At 41.9% G+C, this 20,385-nt stretch overlaps 2 protein-coding genes across 2 annotated transcripts in view; one reads left to right on the forward strand and one right to left on the reverse strand.

Moving 5' to 3' along the window:
* On the forward strand, positions 1-18,683 carry LOC124010407 (nucleoside diphosphate-linked moiety X motif 6-like). The gene is made up of 5 exons (XM_046322813.1): positions 1-563; positions 965-1,168; positions 14,346-14,401; positions 16,884-16,938; positions 17,439-18,683. The coding sequence occupies exons 1-5, from the start codon at positions 296-298 to the stop codon at positions 17,825-17,827; spliced, it is 972 nt and encodes a 323-aa protein (XP_046178769.1). The 5' UTR covers positions 1-295; the 3' UTR covers positions 17,828-18,683.
* Positions 16,414-20,385, reverse strand: part of LOC124010408 (fibroblast growth factor 2-like) — a 17,491-nt gene continuing 13,519 nt past the window's right edge. Inside the window, exon 3 of the mRNA XM_046322814.1 lies at positions 16,414-19,119. Within this exon, the coding sequence (XP_046178770.1) occupies positions 18,934-19,119 (186 nt within the window). The 3' untranslated portion in view covers positions 16,414-18,933. The remainder of the gene's footprint in view (positions 19,120-20,385) is intronic.

The raw sequence follows: 20,385 nt of genomic DNA on the forward strand, positions 1-20,385 counted from the left end.
TAAATGCTGCTTTGCCACTCTGTTTACAATTTTGCGCAAAAACGGACGATGTATTGAAATATATATTTAGAAAATTATATATAGCTGTATTATTATATAGCTTTGTATAGTATACTTTTAGTTGTTAGCAACTTACTATAACACAGCATGTAGCAAATATGTCCAAATAAATTCGAAGTACAAGTGTATTACGGTGTTTATGCAACTTCAGAGTGTTGACTTTTATGTAACCGGCGAGTAAATTCATATTTCACGGACGCGTTTTCATCTAAATATATTTAAAGGCTTTGGTAACATGGCAACGCTTACTCGCAAACTATTACCTCTTTTAAGAAACGCGCTTTCAAATCAAACGCGCCTCGCATACGCACATACAGGGTCAATGAGGGCTGTTCGAGCATTCACATGCTCCGCAAGCCTGTTACAACTACAGAATGAGCATGGGACAAATGTCCATGTTTTGACTGGGAAAGTGGACAGATTCGGCGGAGTGACAGTGAACCTCGGTGACAGTGATTTCCCGTCGGATATCAGCGAAGGAGTATTTAGTAGTCTACTGCGAGGTTAGTATAGATACACTGATGGACACGACTGTATGGTGTTGCATGCAGGCACCTTCTTGACTTGGACAGAAAAGAAGCAAACATGCATGACATGCAAGAACCTTGAAAATGCATAAAACAATGCATATTGCCTTATAGCCCAGCTAGTTTGAGGGCCAAAGAGGGCAGACAGATATCCTGGTTAATAAGTGATGATGCACAGTACCAGCAGTAGGGAAATAATCAATGACTCAATGGCACTTGTTAAAAACGAATACAAATAATTATGAATATATATATTCGATTCAGATTCATTCTAATTAATATTAGACTTTGATAAATCTACACGGACATTGAATGATGAATCTAGTCAGACATGCTCATTGACACCCTCTGACTGTGATGTTTTGTTTGTTTTTCAGACTCTTTGGCTCAGTGGAGGACAGAGGGCCGGGTGGCTGTCTGGCTTCATGTGCCCATCTCTTTGAGCCGCTGTGCCGCAGCAGCTTCTGCTCATGGCTTCACCTACCATCATGCCAAACAGGACCAAGCCATTCTGGCTCTGTGGCTGGGAGATGGGCAGAGCAGGCTGCCTGGGTTTGCTACTCATCAGATTGGAGTGGCAGGTACGCCAGGTCTACTGCCCTGACCTATATCACAGATTCATACTGCTCAGGATCAGGTGTTAGGTTCAGACCTCTGGGTCAGGTCTGCTTCAGGTTTCTTGAAGCCTTCTGCACACAGGTCGCAATTGTAAATGAGAACTTGTTCTCAACTTGCCTACCTGGTTAAATAAAGGTGAAATAAATAAAAAATAAAACACACTCATGCCTTACTTGTGTAAAAAATACAGGTAAGGCAAACCATCAGTTATTTCCACTTGTCACTGGATGAACTACACATCTAGTTTGTGTTTGACTTGCAAACAATGTCTGTGATAGAGAACATTTTTGATGGTAGTTAAATCACCACCAGTCAACCACCAGGTGGCATGCTGTTGACTTTATTCCTCCCCAAAAAGTGGATGCAAGCATGTCAGAACATGTCTGTGGAAGGAGGATGGCAAAAACCTGGTCTGATGGCATGTTTCCAACAGTGACTTTGAATAACCCACCATTTATTTCTTCCACAAATTGAAGAGTTTTTGGACTGCTAAGGAGTATTTGTACCAACACAACACACATGGTTCCCAGTGGGGGGGGGGGTGTATCCAATTGTCTTACTTGAGTAAAAGTAAAGATACCTTTAATAGAAAATGACTCAAATGAAAGTCACCCAGTAAAATGCTACTTGAGTAAAAGTCTAAAAGTATTTGGTTTTAAATATACTTAAGGATCAAAAGTACATGTAATTGCTCAAATATACTTGATCAAAGTACAAGCATAAATAATTTCTAATTCCTTATATTAAGCAAACCAGACGGCACCATTTTCTTGTGGATCGACCAGGGGCACACTCCAACACTCAGATATAATTTACAAACGAAGCATGTGTTTTAGTGAGTCCGCCAGATCAGAGGCAGTAGGGATGACCAGGGATGTTCTCTTGATTAAGTGTATGAATTTGACAATTTTCCTGTCCTGCTAAGCATTAAAAATATAATGAGTACTTTTGGGTGTCAGGGAAAATGTATGGAGTAAAAAGTACATTATTTTCTTTAGGAATGTGGTGAAGTCAGTTGTCAAAAATATAAATAGTAAAGTGCAAATAACCCCAAAAAAATAGACTTTAGTACTTTCACGCATTTTTACTTAAGTACTTTGATGTTTCCTTCATTAGCTAACTTAAACAGCAATTGAACTGTGAGAAAATCCACCTATTGTGTGTTAGTGTTCTCATGATACCAGAATTTGGACTTCAATACCGAATACAGGTTTACTAACACAATACGTGATACCATCACGATACTCTATACTAAAATGATACCACAGTGAAAGAAAAGGCGTATTAGCCAAAGTCACAATGGCACTTGATGCAGTGCTACGGCTCTTGTCAATCGTTGGGAATCTTTTGAGTTTAATATCCTTACATTTGAATTGTTTTGCCTCAAAAAGTTTCTGACACAGCCATGTATGCATTAGTGAATCAATTATACAGTCATACAATCAATTTGACTTTGGTAGAAACAATCTACGTAACAGAATAATGGTAATTTACTTGAATGGTAAATCTCTTGATAAACTGGGTAAATCAAGATGTAGCCTAGGCCTATCCACAATACAGGTGAATGCATATTCAATAGGAGTGTGTGCATGCATTGAATTATTGAGACTCATTTCATGGGGCTACATGAATTCATGTACCTTTCTACTGGCAATTTGGCCCACTCTTCAGCACCAAACTGCTCTAAATCTTCAATATTTGAGGGGTGCCCTCCACCATCTGCTCTGGGGCGGCAGGCAGCCTAGTGGTTTAGAGCTCTGGTACTAGGGGCCTTGAACATTTGATTTATTTATTTCACCTTTTATTTAACCAGGTAGTCTAGTTGAGAACAAGTTCTCCTTTACAACTGTGACCTGGCCAAGACAAAGCAAAGCAGTTCAACACATACAACAACACAGAGTTACACATGGAATAAACAAACATACAGTCAATAATACAGTAGAAAAAGTCTATATACAGTGTGTGCAAATGAGGTAAGATAAGGGAGGTAAGGGAGTAATTACAATATAGCAATTAAACACTGGAGTGATAGATGTACAAAAGATGAATGTGCAAGTAGAGATACTAGGGTGCAAAGGAGCAAGATAAATAAATACAGTATGGGGATGAGGTAGTTGGATGGGCTATTTACAGATGGGCTATGTGCAGTGATATGTGAGCTGCTCTGACAGCTGGTGCTTAAAGTTAGTGAGGGAGATATGAGTCTCCAGCTTCATTGATTTATTTTTATTTTTAAATTTGCAGTTAGTTCCAGTAATTGGCAGCAGAGAGCTGGAAGGAAATCAAATCAAATCAAATGTATTTATATAGCCCTTCGTACATCAGCTGATATCTCAAAGTGCTGTACAGAAACCCAGCCTAAAACCACAAACAGCAAGCAATGCAGGTGTAGAAGCACGGTGGCTAGGGAAAACTCCCTAGATAGGCCAAAACCTAGGAAGAAACCTAGAGAGGAACCAGGCTATGTGGGGTGGCCAGTCCTCTTCTGGCTGTGCCGGGTGAAGATTATAACAGAACATAGCCAAGATGTTCAAATGTTCATAAATGACCAGCATGGTCGAATAATAACAAGGCAGAACAGTTGAAACTGGAGCAGCAGCACAGTCAGGTGGACCAGGGACAGCAAGGAGTCATCATGTCAGGTAGTCCTGGGGCACGGTCCTAGGGCTCAGGTCCTCCGAGAGAGAGAAAGAAAGAGAGAATTAGAGAGAGCATATGTGGGGTGGCCAGTCCTCTTCTGGCTGTGCCGGGTGGAGATTATAACAGAACATGGCCAAGATGTTCAAATGTTCATAAATGACCAGCATGGTCGAATAATAGTAAGGCAGAACAGTTGAAACTGGAGCAGCAGCATGGCCAGGTGGACTGGGGACAGCAAGGAGTCATCATGTCAGGTAGTCCTGGGGCATGGTCCTAGGGCTCAGGTCAGTTGAAACTGGAGCAGCAGCATGGCCAGGTGGACTGGGGACAGCAAGGAGTCATCATGTCAGGTAGTCCTGGGGCATGGTCCTAGGGCTCAGGTCCTCCGAGAGAGAGAGAAAGAAAGAAGGAGAGAATTAGAGAACGCACACTTAGATTCACACAGGACACCGAATAGGACAGGAGAAGTACTCCAGATATAACAAACTGACCCTAGCCCCCTGACACAAACTACTGCAGCATAAATACTGGAGGCTGAGACAGGAGGGGACAGGAGACACTGTGGCCCCATCCGAGGACACCCCCGGACAGGGCCAAACAGGAAGGATATAACCCCACCCACTTTTCCAAAGCACAGCCCCCACACCACTAGAGGGATATCTTCAACCACCAACTTACCATCCTGAAACAAGGCTGAGTATAGCCTACAAAGATCTCCGCCACGGCACAACCCAAGGGGGGGGGGCGCCAACCCAGACAGGATGACCACAACAGTGAATCAACCCACTCAGGTGACGCACCCCCTGCAGGGACGGCATGAGAGAGCCCCAGTAAGCCAGTGACTCAGCCCCTGTAATAGGGTTAGAGGCAGAGAATCCCAGTGGAAAGAGGGGAACCGGCCAGGCAGAGACAGCAAGGGCGGTTCGTTGCTCCAGAGCCTTTCCGTTCACCTTCCCACTCCTGGGCCAGACTACACTCAATCATATGACCCACTGAAGAGATGAGTCTTCAGTAAAGACTTAAAGGTTGAGACCGAGTTTGCGTCTCTGACATGGGTAGGCAGACCGTTCCATAAAAATGGAGCTCTATAGGAGAAAGCCCTGCCTCCAGCTGTTTGCTTAGAAATTCTAGGGACAATTAGGAGGCCTGCGTCTTGTGACCGTAGCGTACGTGTAGGTATGTACGGCAGGACCAAATCAGAGAGATAGGTAGGAGCAAGCCCATGTAATGCTTTGTAGGTTAGCAGTAAAACCTTGAAATCAGCCCTTGCTTTGACAGGAAGCCAGTGTAGAGAGGCTAGCACTGGAATAATATGATCAAATGTTTGGGTTCTAGTCAGGATTCTAGCAGCCGTATTTAGCACTAACTGAAGTTTATTTAGTGCTTTATCCGGGTAGCCGGAAAGTAGAGCATTGCAGTAGTCTAACCTAGAAGTGACAAAAGCATGGATTAATTTTTCTGCATCATTTTTGGACAGAAAGTTTCTGATTTTTGCAATATTACGTAGATGGAAAAAAGCTGTCCTCGAAATGGTCTTGATATGTTCTTCAAAAGAGAGATCAGGGTCCAGAGTAACGCCGAGGTCCTTCACAGTTTTATTTGAGACCACTGTACAACCATTAAGATTAATTGTCAGATTCAACAGAAGATCTCTTTGTTTCTTGGGACCTAGAACAAGCATCTCTGTTTTGTCCAAGTTTGCAGCCATTCACTTCCTTATGTCTGAAACACATGCTTCTAGCGAGGGCAATTTTGGGGCTTCACCATGTTTCATTGAAATGTACAGCTGTGTGTCATCCGCATAGCAGTGAAAGTTAACATTATGTTTTCAAATAACATCCCCAAGAGGTAAAATGTATAGTGAAAACAATAGTGGTCCTAAAACGGAACCTTGAGGAACACCGAAATTTACAGTTGATTTGTCAGAGGACAAACCATTCACAGAGACAAACTGATATCTTTCCGACAGATAAGATCTAAACCAGGCCAGAACATGTCAGTGTAGACCAATTTGGGTTTCCAATCTCTCCAAAAGAATGTGGTGATCGATGGTATCAAAAGCAGCACTAAGGTCTAGGAGCACGAGGACAGATGCAGAGCCTCGGTCCGATGCCATTAAAATGTCATTTACCACCTTCACAAGTGCCGTCTCAGTGCTATGATGGGGTCTAAAACCAGACTGAAGCATTTCGTATACATTGTTTGTCTTCAGGAAGGCAGTGAGTTGCTGCGCAACAGCCTTCTCTAAAATTTTTGAGAGGAATGGAAGATTCGATATAGGCCGATAGTTTTTTATATTTTTGGGGTCAAGTTTTGGCTTTTTCAAGAGAGGCTTTATTACTGCCACTTTTAGTGAGTTTGGTACACATCCAGTGAATAGAGAGCCATTTATTATGTTCAACATAGGAGGGCCAAGCACAGGAAGCAGCTCTTTCAGTAGTTTAGTTGGAATAGGGTCCAGTATGCAGCTTGAAGGTTTAGAGGCCATGATTATTTTCATCATTGTGTCAAGAGATATAGTACTAAAACACTTGAGCGTCTCTCTTGATCCTAGGTCCTGGCAGAGTTGTGCAGACTCAGGACAACTGAGGTTTGGAGGAATACGCAGGTTTAAAGAGGAGTCCGTAATTTGCTTTCTAATAATCATAATCTTTTCCACAAAGAAGTTCATGAATTTATCACTGCTAAAGTGAAAGTCATCCTCTCTTGGGGAATGCTGCTTTTTAGTAAGCTTTGCGACAGTATCAAAAAGGAATTTCGGATTGTTCTGGACTTTTCCATGTGAATATTAAAGTCACCAAAGATTAGAATATTATCTGCTATGACTACAAGGTCCGATAGGAATTCAGGGAACTCAGTGAGAAACACTGTATATGGCCCAGGAGGCCTGTAAACAGTAGCTATAAAAAGTGATTGAGTAGGCTGCATAGATCAAAAGACGAAAACGTCATTTTTTTTTTGTAAATTGAAATTTGCTATCGTAAATGTCAGCAACACCTCCGCTTTTGCGGGATGCACGGGGGATATGGTCACTAGTGTAGCCAGGAGGTGAGGCCTCATTTAAAACAGTAAATTCATCAGGCTTAAGCCATGTTTCAGTCAGGCCAATCACATCAACATTATGATCAGTGATTAGTTCATTGACTATAATTGCCTTTGAAGTAAGGGATCTAACATTAAGTAGCCCTATTTTGAGATGTGAGGTATCATGATCTCTTTCAGTAATGACTGGAATAGAGGTGGTCTTTATCCTAGTGAGATTGCTAATGTAACAGTATAATTTTAAACCGTCCCCTCACCCGGGCGCGAACCAGGGACCTTCTGCACACATCAACAACAGTCACCCTCGAAGCATCGTTACCCATCGCTCCACAAAAGCCGCGGCCCTTGCAGAGCAAGGGGAACTACTACTTCAAGGTCTCAGAGCAAGTGACGTAACCGATTGAAACACTATCTAGCGCGCACCGCTAACTAAGCTAGCCGTTTCAAATCCGTTACACTCACCCCCCTTTTGACCTTCCTCCTTTTTCCGCAGCAACCAGTAATCCGGGTCAACAGCATCAATGTAACAGTATAATTTTAAACCGTCCCCTCGCCCATACCCGGGCGCGAACCAGGGACCTTCTGGACACATCGACAACAGTCACCCACGAAGCATCATTACCCATCTGTCTGGAAGGAGAGTTTACAGTCTAACCAGACACCTAGGTATTTGTAGTTGTCCACATATTCTAAGTCAGAACCATCCAGAGTAGTGATGCTGGACGGGCGGGCAGGTGTGGGCAGCGACCGGTTGAAGAGCATGTATTTCGTTTTACTTGCACTTAAGAGCAGTTGGAGGCCAAGGAATGAGAGTTGTATAGCAATGAAGCTCTTCTGGAGGTTCTTTAACATAGTGTCCAAAGAAGGGCCAGAAGTATGCAGAATGGTGTTGTCTGTGTAACGGTGAATCAGCGAATCACCAGCAGCAAGTGCGACATCATTGATGTATACAGAGAAGAGAGTTGGCCCGAGAATTGAACCCTGTGGCACCCCAGTAGAGACTGCCAGAGGTCCAGACAACAGCCCCCCGATTTGACATACTGAACTCTATTGAAGAAGTAGTTGGTGAACCAGGCGAGGCAGTCATTTGAGAAACCAAGGCTGTTGAGTCTGCCGATAAAATGTGGTGATTGACAGAGTCGAAATCCTTGGCCAGGTCGATGAATACCGTTGCACAGTATTGTCTCTTATCGATGGCGGTTATGATATCATTTAGGACCTTGAGCGTGGCTGAGGTGCGCCCATGACCAGCTCTGAAACCAGATTGCATAGCGGAGAAGGTACAGTCGGATTCGAAACGGTCGGTAATCTGTTTGTTAACTTGGCTTTCGAAGACCTTAGAACGGCAGGGTAGAATAGATATAGGTCTGTAGCAGTTTGGGTCTAGAGTGTCTCCCCCTTTGAAGAGGGGGATGACTGCAGCAGCTTTCCAATCTTTGGGAATCTCAGACGATACTAAAGAGAGGTTGAACAGGCTAGTAATAGGGGTTGCAACAATTTTGGCAGATCATTTTAGAGAGGGTCCAGATTGTATAGCCCGGCTGATTTGTTGGGGTCCAGGTTTTGCAGTTCTTTCAGAACATCAGCTATCTGGATTTGTGTGAAGGAGAAATGGGGAGGCTTGGGCGAGTTGCTGTGGGAGGTGCAGGGCTGTTGACCGGGGCAGGGGTAGCCAGGTGGAAAGCATGGCCAGCCGTTAAAAAAAATGCTTATTGAAATTCTCAATTATAGGGAGGAGGTGCTCTTGTTCTCCATGGACTTTACAGTGTAACAGAACTGTTTTGAGTTTGTGCTACAGGATGCAAATTTCTGTTTGAAAAAGCTAGCCTTAGTTTTCCTAACTGCCTGTGTATATGTGCAAGGCATCATGATATCAGCAGATTATCTGGTGTTTTGGAGTCCAATGTTCAACCCAGTGTCCAAAAACGGTTTCCTTTGAAGGCTGTGGGTCATCCAGCAGGACAACTACCTCAAACCCATGTCAAAAACCACCCAGGAAAGATTCAACAATAAATAATGGACTGTTCTGGAGTGACCAGTCAAGAGTCAACATCTGAATCACATCCATAACCTATGGAGAGAGCTGAGAATGGCAGTTGGAGGGCACCCGACAAACATTGAAGAATTAAAGCAGTTTGCTGATGAAAAGTGGGACAAACTTCCAGTAGAAAGTTGCAGCAAGCTCATTGATGGCTCCAAGAAGCATTTGTCTGCAGCTATCTTGGCCAAAAGCTGTGTAACCAAGTGCTTGCTCTGGGGGTATCTATAATTTTGTCCATGCCATTTGTCTTTATTTTCTCAATTAAAATTGTGAACTTAAGTTTACCAAAATAAAATTGGTTCTTCGGTGTTGAAAATCCAATAACACAGCAGTGACCAAAAGCTTTTTTCTTCTTTTTTTTCTGAGAAGGAATGGGGGGAATTATTCAATAAAGGTACAAGGGTGCCCATATAATTGGTCGGAACTGTATGTCAGACCACTTGTTCATTGTAGGCGTAGCACACGCACAGTGACTCCACACCACCCTACCCTTTCGGAAGAACAGTCTCACCCATAGAGTATATCAATATCCAAGCTGTCAACTGCAGCAGCCAATAATTTTACATGACCCACAATTCCCCTCTGTTGATTTACTTGGTCTGCTGCCTCATTCCCGAGTTAACGAACGGACCCAGGAAACTTTTCCTCTCCACAGGCTATCCTAATGATGGCTTTTCAGTCTGGTACCCTGGCCATCTCCTGTGATATGGTTGGCTGGGGATGACATCAATTTCCACACAGAAGGCCAAGTTGAGGATTAGACAACCCATCCCTCGCCACACATCTGGGAAATTCATTCAAGGACTGGATGGTGTCCTGGTGAGACGCCAGACGGAAAAATAAGGGCCCATTTCCTTCCCCCCCCGAGCTGTCAACAGAAGCAAATAGTTGGCCGTCTTAGTCACAACCTGTTGGGGAAAAAAGTGATTTATTTGTTAAAAAATGCCTGCTCCCAGTAGGCCGAATGGGATGGCAAACATTCCACAACTATTGCTGAGTCATCCTTTCTGTTTCACTATAGACTGTACTTGTTAATTCCTTGTAAAAGGCCCCATAAGCATTGTGAAGTTCGTAGGAACACATAAAATTGAAAGCTAATATTTTTGAGAAAGTGAGGCACACATACAAGCAAAGGCTTTGATTGCTGGTCAAAGAAATGGAAAGGGGGTCTTAGACAACGTCTAGCAGCAACAGTCTTAAAAGGTGTTAGAAATACAGCAAAGTAAAGAGCCCTGCCAACTAATTTCAACATTTTATATTTTGTTTTTGGCAGAAATTATTTGCCTTCTGTACATTTAAGAATTATTGCCTATTGTCATTCTCTTACCAAAAACACACATACAGTGCCTTGCAATAGCATTCAGACCCCTTAGATTTCTTAAAACGTTGTGTTGCAAAGTGGGATTAAAATGGATTTAATTGTAATTTTGGTCAGCAATCTAAACAAAATACTCAATGTCAAAGTGGGATACATTTTTAAGATATTCATTTTTTTATTTATCTTTAAAATATATATAACTAAAATATAGTCCTTGCATAAGTATTCAGACCTTTTGTTTAGACAAGCCTAAATTAGTTCAGGAATAGAATGTAGCTTAACAAATCACATAAGTTACATGGACTCACTCTGTGTGAAATAATAGGGGTTGGCATGATTTTGGAATGACACCCTTCTTCTGTCCCCTTTCCATCTGTAAGGTATTTCGGTCAAGTATTGAATTTCAAGCACAGATTCAAAGACCAGGGAGCTTTTCGAAAGCCTCATAAAGAAGGGTAACATGGTAGGTGGGTAACCAATTACAAATTGAAAATAGACATTGAACAAACAGACATTGCACATCTCTTCAAGCATGTTCAAGTTAATAATTATGCTGTGGATAATGTATTAAACCACCCAGACACATCAAATACACAGTTGTCCTTCTAAACTGAGCTGCAGGACAGGAATGAAAGTCTCCAGGGATACGGCGCAGGCCTATGCACAAGTGTTCAAAAATGCAATTAGCAGGAAACACCGTTCTAAAATGCACACTGCACATGCGAGCAAATTCATGGACAGAGATGGAAATATCGGTTAGGAATGTAGAAAAGGGGAGATCTATGCAACTATCATGGGTTGCTAATATGAACAAGATAGTGCCTTTGGCTGCTAGACAATTAATTAAAGTTTAAAACCAATAGATCAGGAGAGTGCATATGAGGAAGTCTTTATAAAATAATTGGCAACAGAGTTACCAAAACATCTGTGACAATATGACTGCAACTGAATTGGCTACAATGGGAAATCATAGTAGTCACAAACCACAGTTTGGTCCCCTGTTGTTACTGTCCTCCCTTCCACTGGCATACTGTTATGTTCAGCTCATAACGGTTTTCTTTCTGTCGTCTGGTGGTCAAAGCAAGAGTGTGAAAACAGTCTGGAAACCCCTACCCCGCTCTCTCCAGTTTATGTCACCTCTCCTGGCTCTTACTGACACCTACCCATGAGTCCCCTCTTTCCATTTACTGTAACCAGTCCCCTCACAGACCATTGCAATTTGGTCAGTCGTAATCTGAACCAATCTTGGACGTCTATTTCATAACTTTGGACAGCACAGTACAATACAGAAAAGTAAAATATAGGATCAGTACAGTATAACTTACTGTAGTGTACTGTATTGAACTCTACTGTGAACTACTACAGCTGCACCATCGAGAGCATCCTGACTGGTTGCATCACTGCCTGGTATGGCAACTGCTCGGCCTCCGACCACAAGGCACTACAGAGGATAGTGAGAATGGCCCAGTACATCACTGGGGCCAAACTACCTGCCATCGAGGACATCTATATTGGCATAACCCCCCCCTCTTTTACACTGCTGCTACTCTCTGTTGTTAAGACACTAACAGCTTAGGCAATTAAGGTCACAGTTATGAAAACTTAGGACACTGAAGAGGCCTTTCTACTAACTGAAAAACACCAATGTCCGTACTGTGAGACGCCTAAGACAGCGCTACAGGGAGACTGGACGGACAGCTGATCATCCTCGCAGTGGCAGACCACATATAACAACACCTGCACAGGATCAGTACATCCGAACATGACACCTGCGGGACAGGTACAGGATGGCAACAACAACTGCCCAAGTTACACCAGGAACGCACAATCCCCCCCATCAGTGCTCAGACTGTCCGCAATAGGCTGAGAGAGGCTGGACTGAGGCCTTGTAGGCCTGTTATCACCGGCAACCACTTCGCCTATGGGCACAAACCTACCATCGCTGGACCTGACAGGACTGGCAAAAAGTGCTCCTCACTGACGATTCACAGTTTTGTCTCACCAGGGACGATGGTCGGATTTGCGTTTATCGTCGAAGTAATGAGCGTTACACCGAGGCCTGTACTCTGGAGCGAGATCTATTTGGAGGTGGAGGATCCGTCATGGTCTGGGGCGTTGTGTCACAGCATCATCGGGCTGAGCTTGTTATCGTTGCAGGCAATCTCAAGGCTGTGTGTTACAGGGAAGACATCCTCCTCCCTCATGTGGTAGCCTTCCTGCAGGCTCATCCTGACATGACCCTCCAGCATGATAATGCCACCAGCCATACTGCTCGTTCTGTGTGAGATTTCATGCAAGACAGGAATGTCAGTGTTCTGCCATGGCCAGCGAAGAGCCCGGATCTCAATCCCATTGAGCACATCTGGGACCTGTTGGATCGGAGGGTGAGGTTAGGGCCATTCCCCCCAGAAATGTCTGGGAACTTGCAGGTGCCTTGGTGGAAGAGTGGGGTAACATCTCACAACAAGAACTGGCAAATCTGGTGCAGTCCGTGAGGAGGAAATGCACTGCTGTACTTAATGCAGCTGGTAGCCACACCAGATACTGACTGTAACTTTTGATTTTGATCCCCTCTTTGTTCAGGGATACATTATTCCATTTCTGTTAGTCACATGTCTGTGGAACTGATTGATTTTATGTCTCAGGTGTTGAATCTTGTTACGTTCATACAAATATTTACACATGTTAAGTTTGCTGAAAAGGAACGCAGTTGACAGTTTATTTAGGATACATCTGTCATGTTTTGTCTTATATCATCTTGTCATTTTGCTTTCCCTTCTGTTCGTTTCCCCCTGCTGGTCTTATTAGGTTCGTTCCCTTTTTCTATCCCTCTCTCTCCCCCTCCCTCTCTCTCCTCTCTCTATCGTTCCGTTCCTGCTCCCAGCTGTTCCTATTCCCCTAATCATCATTTAGTCTTCCCACACCTGTTCCTTATCTTTTCCCCTGATTAGAGTCCCTATTTCTTCCCTTGTTTTCCGTTCCTGTCCTGTCGGATCCTTATCTATTGTTCACCGTGCTGTGTTTGTGTATCGCCCTGTCGTGTCGTGTTTCCCTCAGATGCTGCGTGGTGAGCAGGTGTCTGAGTCTGCTAGGTTCAAGTGCCTTCCCGAGGCAACCTGCAGTTCAAGATCAAGTCTCCAGTCGGTTCTCGTCATTACGAGTGGAAATTGTTTTATTTGATTGTATTTTTACTTTACTGGATTAAAGACTCTGTTTTCGCCAAGTCGCTTTTGGGTCCTCATTCACCTGCATAACAACATCACCATGAAGAGAATGACATTTATAATGATGCATTTCTGTATACTACAGATCAGAGACCCATGATGTCATTCTCTTGCATTCTGTTACTGGGTTTTAATTCACTTCACTTACTGTAATTCATTAACCAAAATATATATATATATTTTTTTTTTAACTCAAGGTGTCATGTCATAGCTGATACCCCATTCTTTCTGCAGACATCTTTGAATCTTAATTCAGAGTAGATGTTTGGAAAACTTTGTCACACAAACTGTATCTCACCTTTTTATTTAATCAGGAAAATCTATTTTTACAAAAGAGACCTTTTAGTCTGTAATCGCAAGCCACGGTGGTTTATGATGGTCCAGAATTATCGGTGTGCTACCTCACTATAGGGGAATGGATTGTCTTCCTTGCCAAATTAGAGCGAGAGTTGGTACAGCATAACACATTCACAGCAAGCGCAATCATTTCATGATCATTGCAGGTTTTTTGTTGTCTAAATTGCTAAAAATGTAGCCTCATAGAATACAGTCAACATTTCTCTCAAGTCTCCGATTTGTTTTTTGAGTTGTGGTGGCGGCCTCTCTGGCAGTATGGCTAAAGCCCGGCCCCAGGCCACTCACCGCTCACTCCACATGGGTCAGTTTAATGAAACCTTTCATGTTCTCTCAAACCCAATAATTACCGCTCAACTCGATGCCAACTGGTTTCTAGTCAGTTTTCTGGAAGCTGTCTTCAAAGTTCTTTGGCTTACACACCAGCAATGATTAAATAATTAGCTTAATAACACTTGCATTATCATGCTGTTATGTCTGTATTTTCTTGGCTAGTAACTTATTTGATTTTGTCTATAAAGGTGCAGTCGTTGATGAGTCAAATGGAAAGGTTCTCGTCGTTCAAGACAAAAACAAGGTATTGTACTGCTTCTCTGTATTTTATCAAAGGGCGACTGAACTTCCCGATTGGCCTCGTTTTTACTTAGCTTTCTCTGACGAAATGCAGAGGCCGTGGCTGAAGCCAAACGAGTTGTCTTGGGTGTGTGGTTTAATGTGGGTGTCTCTTGTGTGTATGTTCACATGTGGCAAGCGTTTGTACATTCTCTCGGCCAAAACAGTACACAGTCACTCACCCTTCTAGATAACTTGAAACAGTCTAACCAGGTCTTTTGTTGGTTTGACTTTGGATAGCCTATCTCCTGGGCTAGTAAGGGACCATCAATAAATTACACTTTGTAAATGGGACAATATTTTCATGTTGCACACCTTTTAGTTGTCTCATTAAGTGCTTTCAGTATTTGTATGTGAATTTCTACAATTTTTAGTGCGTTTGATGATTTTATGTCATTGAAATTTAGAGCTATTGACATTTAAAAATATTTTCCCATGTACATTGTGGAATTTACTTGATGGTCCCTAACTAGCCCCCATAGGGATATTGAATGTCAAACCAAATTGACCGTGGGCATTATTATTGGGTCGTGTGCAGCTGCGCTCCAAATTGATTATTACTTTGGGCAGGATTAAATAAACCCAACCCAAGGAAAACTGTTACGGTATCCCATTTTTTCCGAATTATCTCGCAAAGACTGACAAGACTGACTTTATGACCAAAAATATCCTATTTACACTTTGTTGTAAATTTGGACTCTAGATGAAATGTTTCATAATCCGTTTTCTACCAGAAATTATTTATTACCTTCAGTTGCTTTTAAAATGTCCATATAAGGCAACAAAAAAAGTTTTAGTTCACCATTGCAGAAGAAGAATCGACTTGCATTCTAGTGATGTAAAAAGTGTCTATCTAGGGAAGCAAAGCTAAACCATTGTAAGATATATTATGGAAAAATAAAACTTTGTCACAGTCCAACTTCTGGACCTCAATGTGCTTCATCTAACTCTCATAATCCCCAATCGACACAGGGGTGAATGGCAGTAGTTGTTTCCTTCCTTCCCACTGCTATGAATGGCTCTCGTTATGTCTTTATTTAGGCAGTTTTCCTGGCGTCTGCTGCCCTTCTGTCTGTCCCTCTCCACGGGGAGAATTACTTTCCTCTCAGACTTTACCTTGACTTCTGCTGCGGCACCATCTCACATAGCATAGCTCCTCACAACATTATGCAACCTCAAGCAAACATTCTTAACCCATGCCGAGTACGCCACACAACATTTCCTACATTACAATAAAGTGTGGTCGCAAAGAATTCCCCTGTATTTCTAAAGCAATTTGCAGTGTGGAAGTATCAAAACATCACTCAATGGCAACTCGTTGGTTGAATATTTATCTGTGTTCCCAATCACTACAATAGATAAAGAGTGGTGCTTATGGCACATTGTCTTGCGTGTTAGTTAGTTTCTTTTTAGGAAACAGCAGTGAGCAATCAGTGTTTGGGAAGTGAGAGGAGTGTTTTTTATCTCCTGTCTCCTCGTCATTTACTGGAAGAGGGCCTCTTGCACTCTGTCTGGCCTTTGGCCATCAGCAAAGTTTGGCAGGCTATGCCCATCCAGAGCCGCTCTGGGGTTGTGTTTCCTGAAAGTGAACCCCTCTGGTTCATTATCACCGACGCCTGTGCCAAGACAGCAAATGAAAGGGATGCTGGGTAATTGCTTTGTAGCTAGGTGATTTGTGACTGAAACAAGATACAATTTTGTCGTGTTGAAATCTGATGAAGTAATGTGTAATGGGTTGATGTATGTTTTTAGAACAATAGGAGTCATTGACTGTTTGCGATTTAAGAATTACGAGTGTAAGTTAGTCATGGTTCTTATTTGCTATTCGTTCCATTTGTTGTTCTTTTTTTAACTTATCTGCTCGTGACCACACTCTCCAGATTAATTCAATGCCTAGACTGTATCAGATTACCCATATATAGAATCACAGCCACATTGCCAGAGCACATTTAGGTAAACCACACAAAACATGGTGTATATTGTTAAATGATAAGTTTATTCTTACATTTTCCTACATTGTTGTAAAACAAGTAGCTCCAAAAATAAAACAATTGTTTTTCAATAGCAAAAGTATATTTTGAATTAAAAATTAAACTACAATAAACGTATTCAACAACTACATAATTTAACCAGCAGCGATCTGTCTTTAAATATATTTAAAGAGTGGTGAAAACACCAAACTTAATTGCTTTGATTTTTTTTCTCAAGAATAACATACAATCACATCAAAAATGAATATTAAACTCATAGGGAAGATCCGAGTGCCTAACTTATATCATCAATGCATACATTTTACCAAAGTGTGGATTTAAGTTTGGATTTGGCCCTATGCACATACAGTTGTAAAATACTTATTAATGCTGAAGTACACTTTCAAAAATAAAATACTTGAATGCAGCCCAAATTTGAGTCCTAATACACAATGTATTGTTGTGATTTTATTTTAGACAGTAAATGCATGGAAGTTCCCTGGAGGGCTCTCGGATCCAGGAGAAAACGTTGGTGAGTGACGCAACCACAACTTCATAATCCTGTATTGTAACTGACTACACAATACATTAAGGTATACCATACACAGAGAAACTGCCATCTCAGACCTTCGTGAGCTACACTCAAGTATATACAGTATCTAAACAATTTGACTTAAAACAACGACTTCAAATAAAACCTTTACAAGTTCAACTTGTTTAACTTTTTGAAGCAGCTTTGAAACATAGACCCACCCTCTGAAGCAGCGTGTGTGACTAAAATACATACAAATTGATTTCCCTTTTTTTAATAATTTCATTTTCGTGACTTAACGTTCCATTTTTGTACTCGCATGCGTATCATACAAAAATGTTGATACAGAAATGTCAGTTATTCTGTGAGCATTATCATACAGTCAGATAGATATACAGTACTGGAGTTTTCTTGACAAAGATATTTTTTTTAAAGAACAGTACAAACATTAAATCCATGTATCCTCATCTTTTTCCCCCCTTTCCTTCATTCTCTTCAAGGCACCACTGCGGTCCGAGAGGTCTTTGAGGAGACTGGAGTCCGCTCTGAGTTCAAGTCCCTTCTGAGCATCCGGCAGCAGCACAACCACCCGGGTGCTTTTGGCATGTCCGACATGTACATCATCTGCCGCCTCAGCCCTCTCACTCATGACATCAACTTCTGCACCCAGGAGTGCCTGCGCTGCGAGTGGCTGGAGCTAACCGAGCTAGCCAAGACACGCGCCACAACACCCATCACTAGCCGTCTAGCCAGCCTCCTGCTTCACGGCCTAAACCAGGGCTTTGACAAGATTGATCTGGCTATGGAGGAGCTGCCAGCTGTCTACTCAGGGAGGTTCTACCAACTGTACCACAAGGAGCTGCCGCAGGTGCTAAAACACAAGGCCTGAGGACAGGGTTCCGGCCTTGCCTAGCACAACGATGCTAATTGCACTAGCACGTCAGTGCTTGTCATATTAGCGTGTGGATGGTGTTTTACCATAATACTTGGAAGTGTATATTTATGGCAGACTGGAATATGTTTTTATAATCTGTTACTAGGGAAGGAGGGTGTAGCAAATGGTACCGATGATCACTGTAAAGGACATTTTGCACAAATCACAAGATGTTCCTCGTCTGTAAAAAAAATCGAATAAAAATACACAATTTGAAGAAATTGGCAACTCTGTTTGGGAAGAACCTCAGGGCCACTAAGTTCTAAAATCAAACAACTAATTTATAGAGAGGTAAAATATGTACTTGGTCTACTGTTTGTCTTGCAATGAGTTTAGTGAAATGGTGTGCTTGATTTAGCTTTGCCAACCCAATGTTCTATTTGAAGGTTTTATCAAGTAAAGTTCTGGGCATAAAAGCTAACCTTAACTGCAGTGCAGTAAAACTTTACTTTTTAAAGCCCAGAACTACTAAGTGGGATTTCACTTTTGTCTAGAAGGATGCATTTCAAAATTGTTAAATGAAGAAAAATAAGCAGATTATCAAAGTACGATACAATATTTGAAGCAGCCTTAGTTAAACTCACATTTATATAGCTGAATGGCGAAGGTGCATAAAGATGGAGGAATTCAGATGACATTGAGCACTATCCAGAGTTTTTAAACTACGGTGCGTGACATGGTTCAATGCACCAATAAATCAGCACAATCTACTTTTTAGTTTTTTTTAAATTGCAGCCTTCTTGGAGCTAGAATTGGTATTGTGTATACTGTACTAATGCTGATATAAAAAAATAAATAGTAATGGAGAGTACAATACGGCGAACATAGCATATTAGGCGTTTGTAAGTACACGGAGGGACAGCAAAAACATTTTTTAAATTCATAGGGGCCGCCAACTTTATGCACATTCACCATTGATTGAAATGCCTGCCATTGAAGAACCCAACTACAGGGATGATGTCACTGAGGATGAGTGAGCTCTGTCTTTTTCATATCTCGTTTGTTTGTTTGCACTGCAGCCAGGCTGAGTTTTAAGATTAGTAAAACAAGGTGAGCTCAGCTCAGCGTCTGGCTGACATGGGGAGAAAGAGAATGGCTTTTTGGCCCGGTCCAGTTTTGGATCCTGACTTGTGCTGGCCAGTCCTTTTCAGCGCCACATACATGTCAGGGTACTTCCGAGAGCGGTAGGTGTTGTAGTTGTTACTCTCCAACCTCTCCATGAAGTAGCATTCATCTGTTGTCCGTCTCTGAAGAGGGAGAGAACGAAGGAAAAACATTAATTTAATATCTAGAGGTTAATTTAATACGCTTGATCTAGTTTCATATTGTATACTGAACCAATGATGAATGTCAATGAAACACTGTTTGTGTTTGTCTTATGCAATGAAACACAGTGGGCCAGTTTCAGAGACCCAGATGAATAAATCTACTCCTGGATTAAAAGCCACGTTCAATGGGGAATGTCCACCAGTGCCAAGCTTTGGGCTATGATGTTTATTCATAGTATTAAACAATAACTCATTTCAAATCATGTACATAACTTAGCCTAGGTCCTAGCTACCAGGGGGGGGGGGGACGTGGAAATACTAATAGTTGTAATGTTAACAAAATGTTTAATCAAAGCTCTGTCTCGGTCCTTATGACATTTAATGAAAATAAGCCATTTAATGTTGACAGCATTTCATATAGTTCCTTTTTACATGCTCTGTGGAGAAAGAGGAAAAGCTTGTAATGTTGACATTTTAATGACGTTGATTTACTCTGTAAAACACCTCAGACCTCAATACCCCCATTGTTTCAGTGGAGACTCCAGAACAGTCAACTGCTGTTTAATGTCACACACTAATGAAGATATTCTTCAGTAGTTCAACAGAAATCTTGCCAAGCCAAAGAGGTGAATTTATTTTAAGTAACTTCATTTCAAGTGGACAAATCCGTATTCAGTGTTCAATAATATATTTCCTGTATAGTTTTTGTCATTACACGAGTATGAATGGGAAAACTCACACTGTTTCCACAATGTGGAAGACCTGATGACATCAATCACATGTCTCAAATCTATGTTGCCAGCTGAGTTCGCTGCCCATGTCCTATCCAACAAGAGGGGGCCTGTTTTCCATTCAACCATGGCTACCTATAAAGGAGAACTGTTATGGCCTTAACCAACCCTACAAGGAAGCATTTCCTGGCACTTACAACAGGCATGGGAGAACCCAATAGGAAGTTCAATTCAGAGGTTAGGGAAACAGTAACTGTATTAATTTATATTTAACTCATCAATCCCCATGACCTAATATTTTCTAAATATATTGTATGAATATAGTCTATCCAAAGAGTGACATATGACAGTGATATCATGGAAACGTTGCTCAGGATTAGATCTATTATTAGGGGGAAGAGATTTGAGGTGAAAAGAACAATGCTTATACAGCAGCTTGTGACCCTGTACATAAGACTGGTGAGTGTGGCTAAGGACAAATAATACAATTCCAAACACATAGCGACCTACTTCC

This window comes from Oncorhynchus gorbuscha, linkage group LG23, assembly GCF_021184085.1.
Source record: "Oncorhynchus gorbuscha isolate QuinsamMale2020 ecotype Even-year linkage group LG23, OgorEven_v1.0, whole genome shotgun sequence".
Taxonomy (NCBI): Eukaryota; Metazoa; Chordata; class Actinopteri; order Salmoniformes; family Salmonidae; genus Oncorhynchus; species Oncorhynchus gorbuscha.

Coding starts and splice junctions, on each gene's coding strand:
- LOC124010407 (XM_046322813.1), top strand. CDS start 296: ATGGCAACGCTTACTCGCAAACTATTACCTCTTTTAAGAAACGCGCTT. Junction 564..964: donor ATTTAGTAGTCTACTGCGAG/GTTAGTATAGAT, acceptor TTTGTTTTTCAG/ACTCTTTGGCTCAGTGGAGG. Junction 16,939..17,438: donor GGATCCAGGAGAAAACGTTG/GTGAGTGACGCA, acceptor ATTCTCTTCAAG/GCACCACTGCGGTCCGAGAG.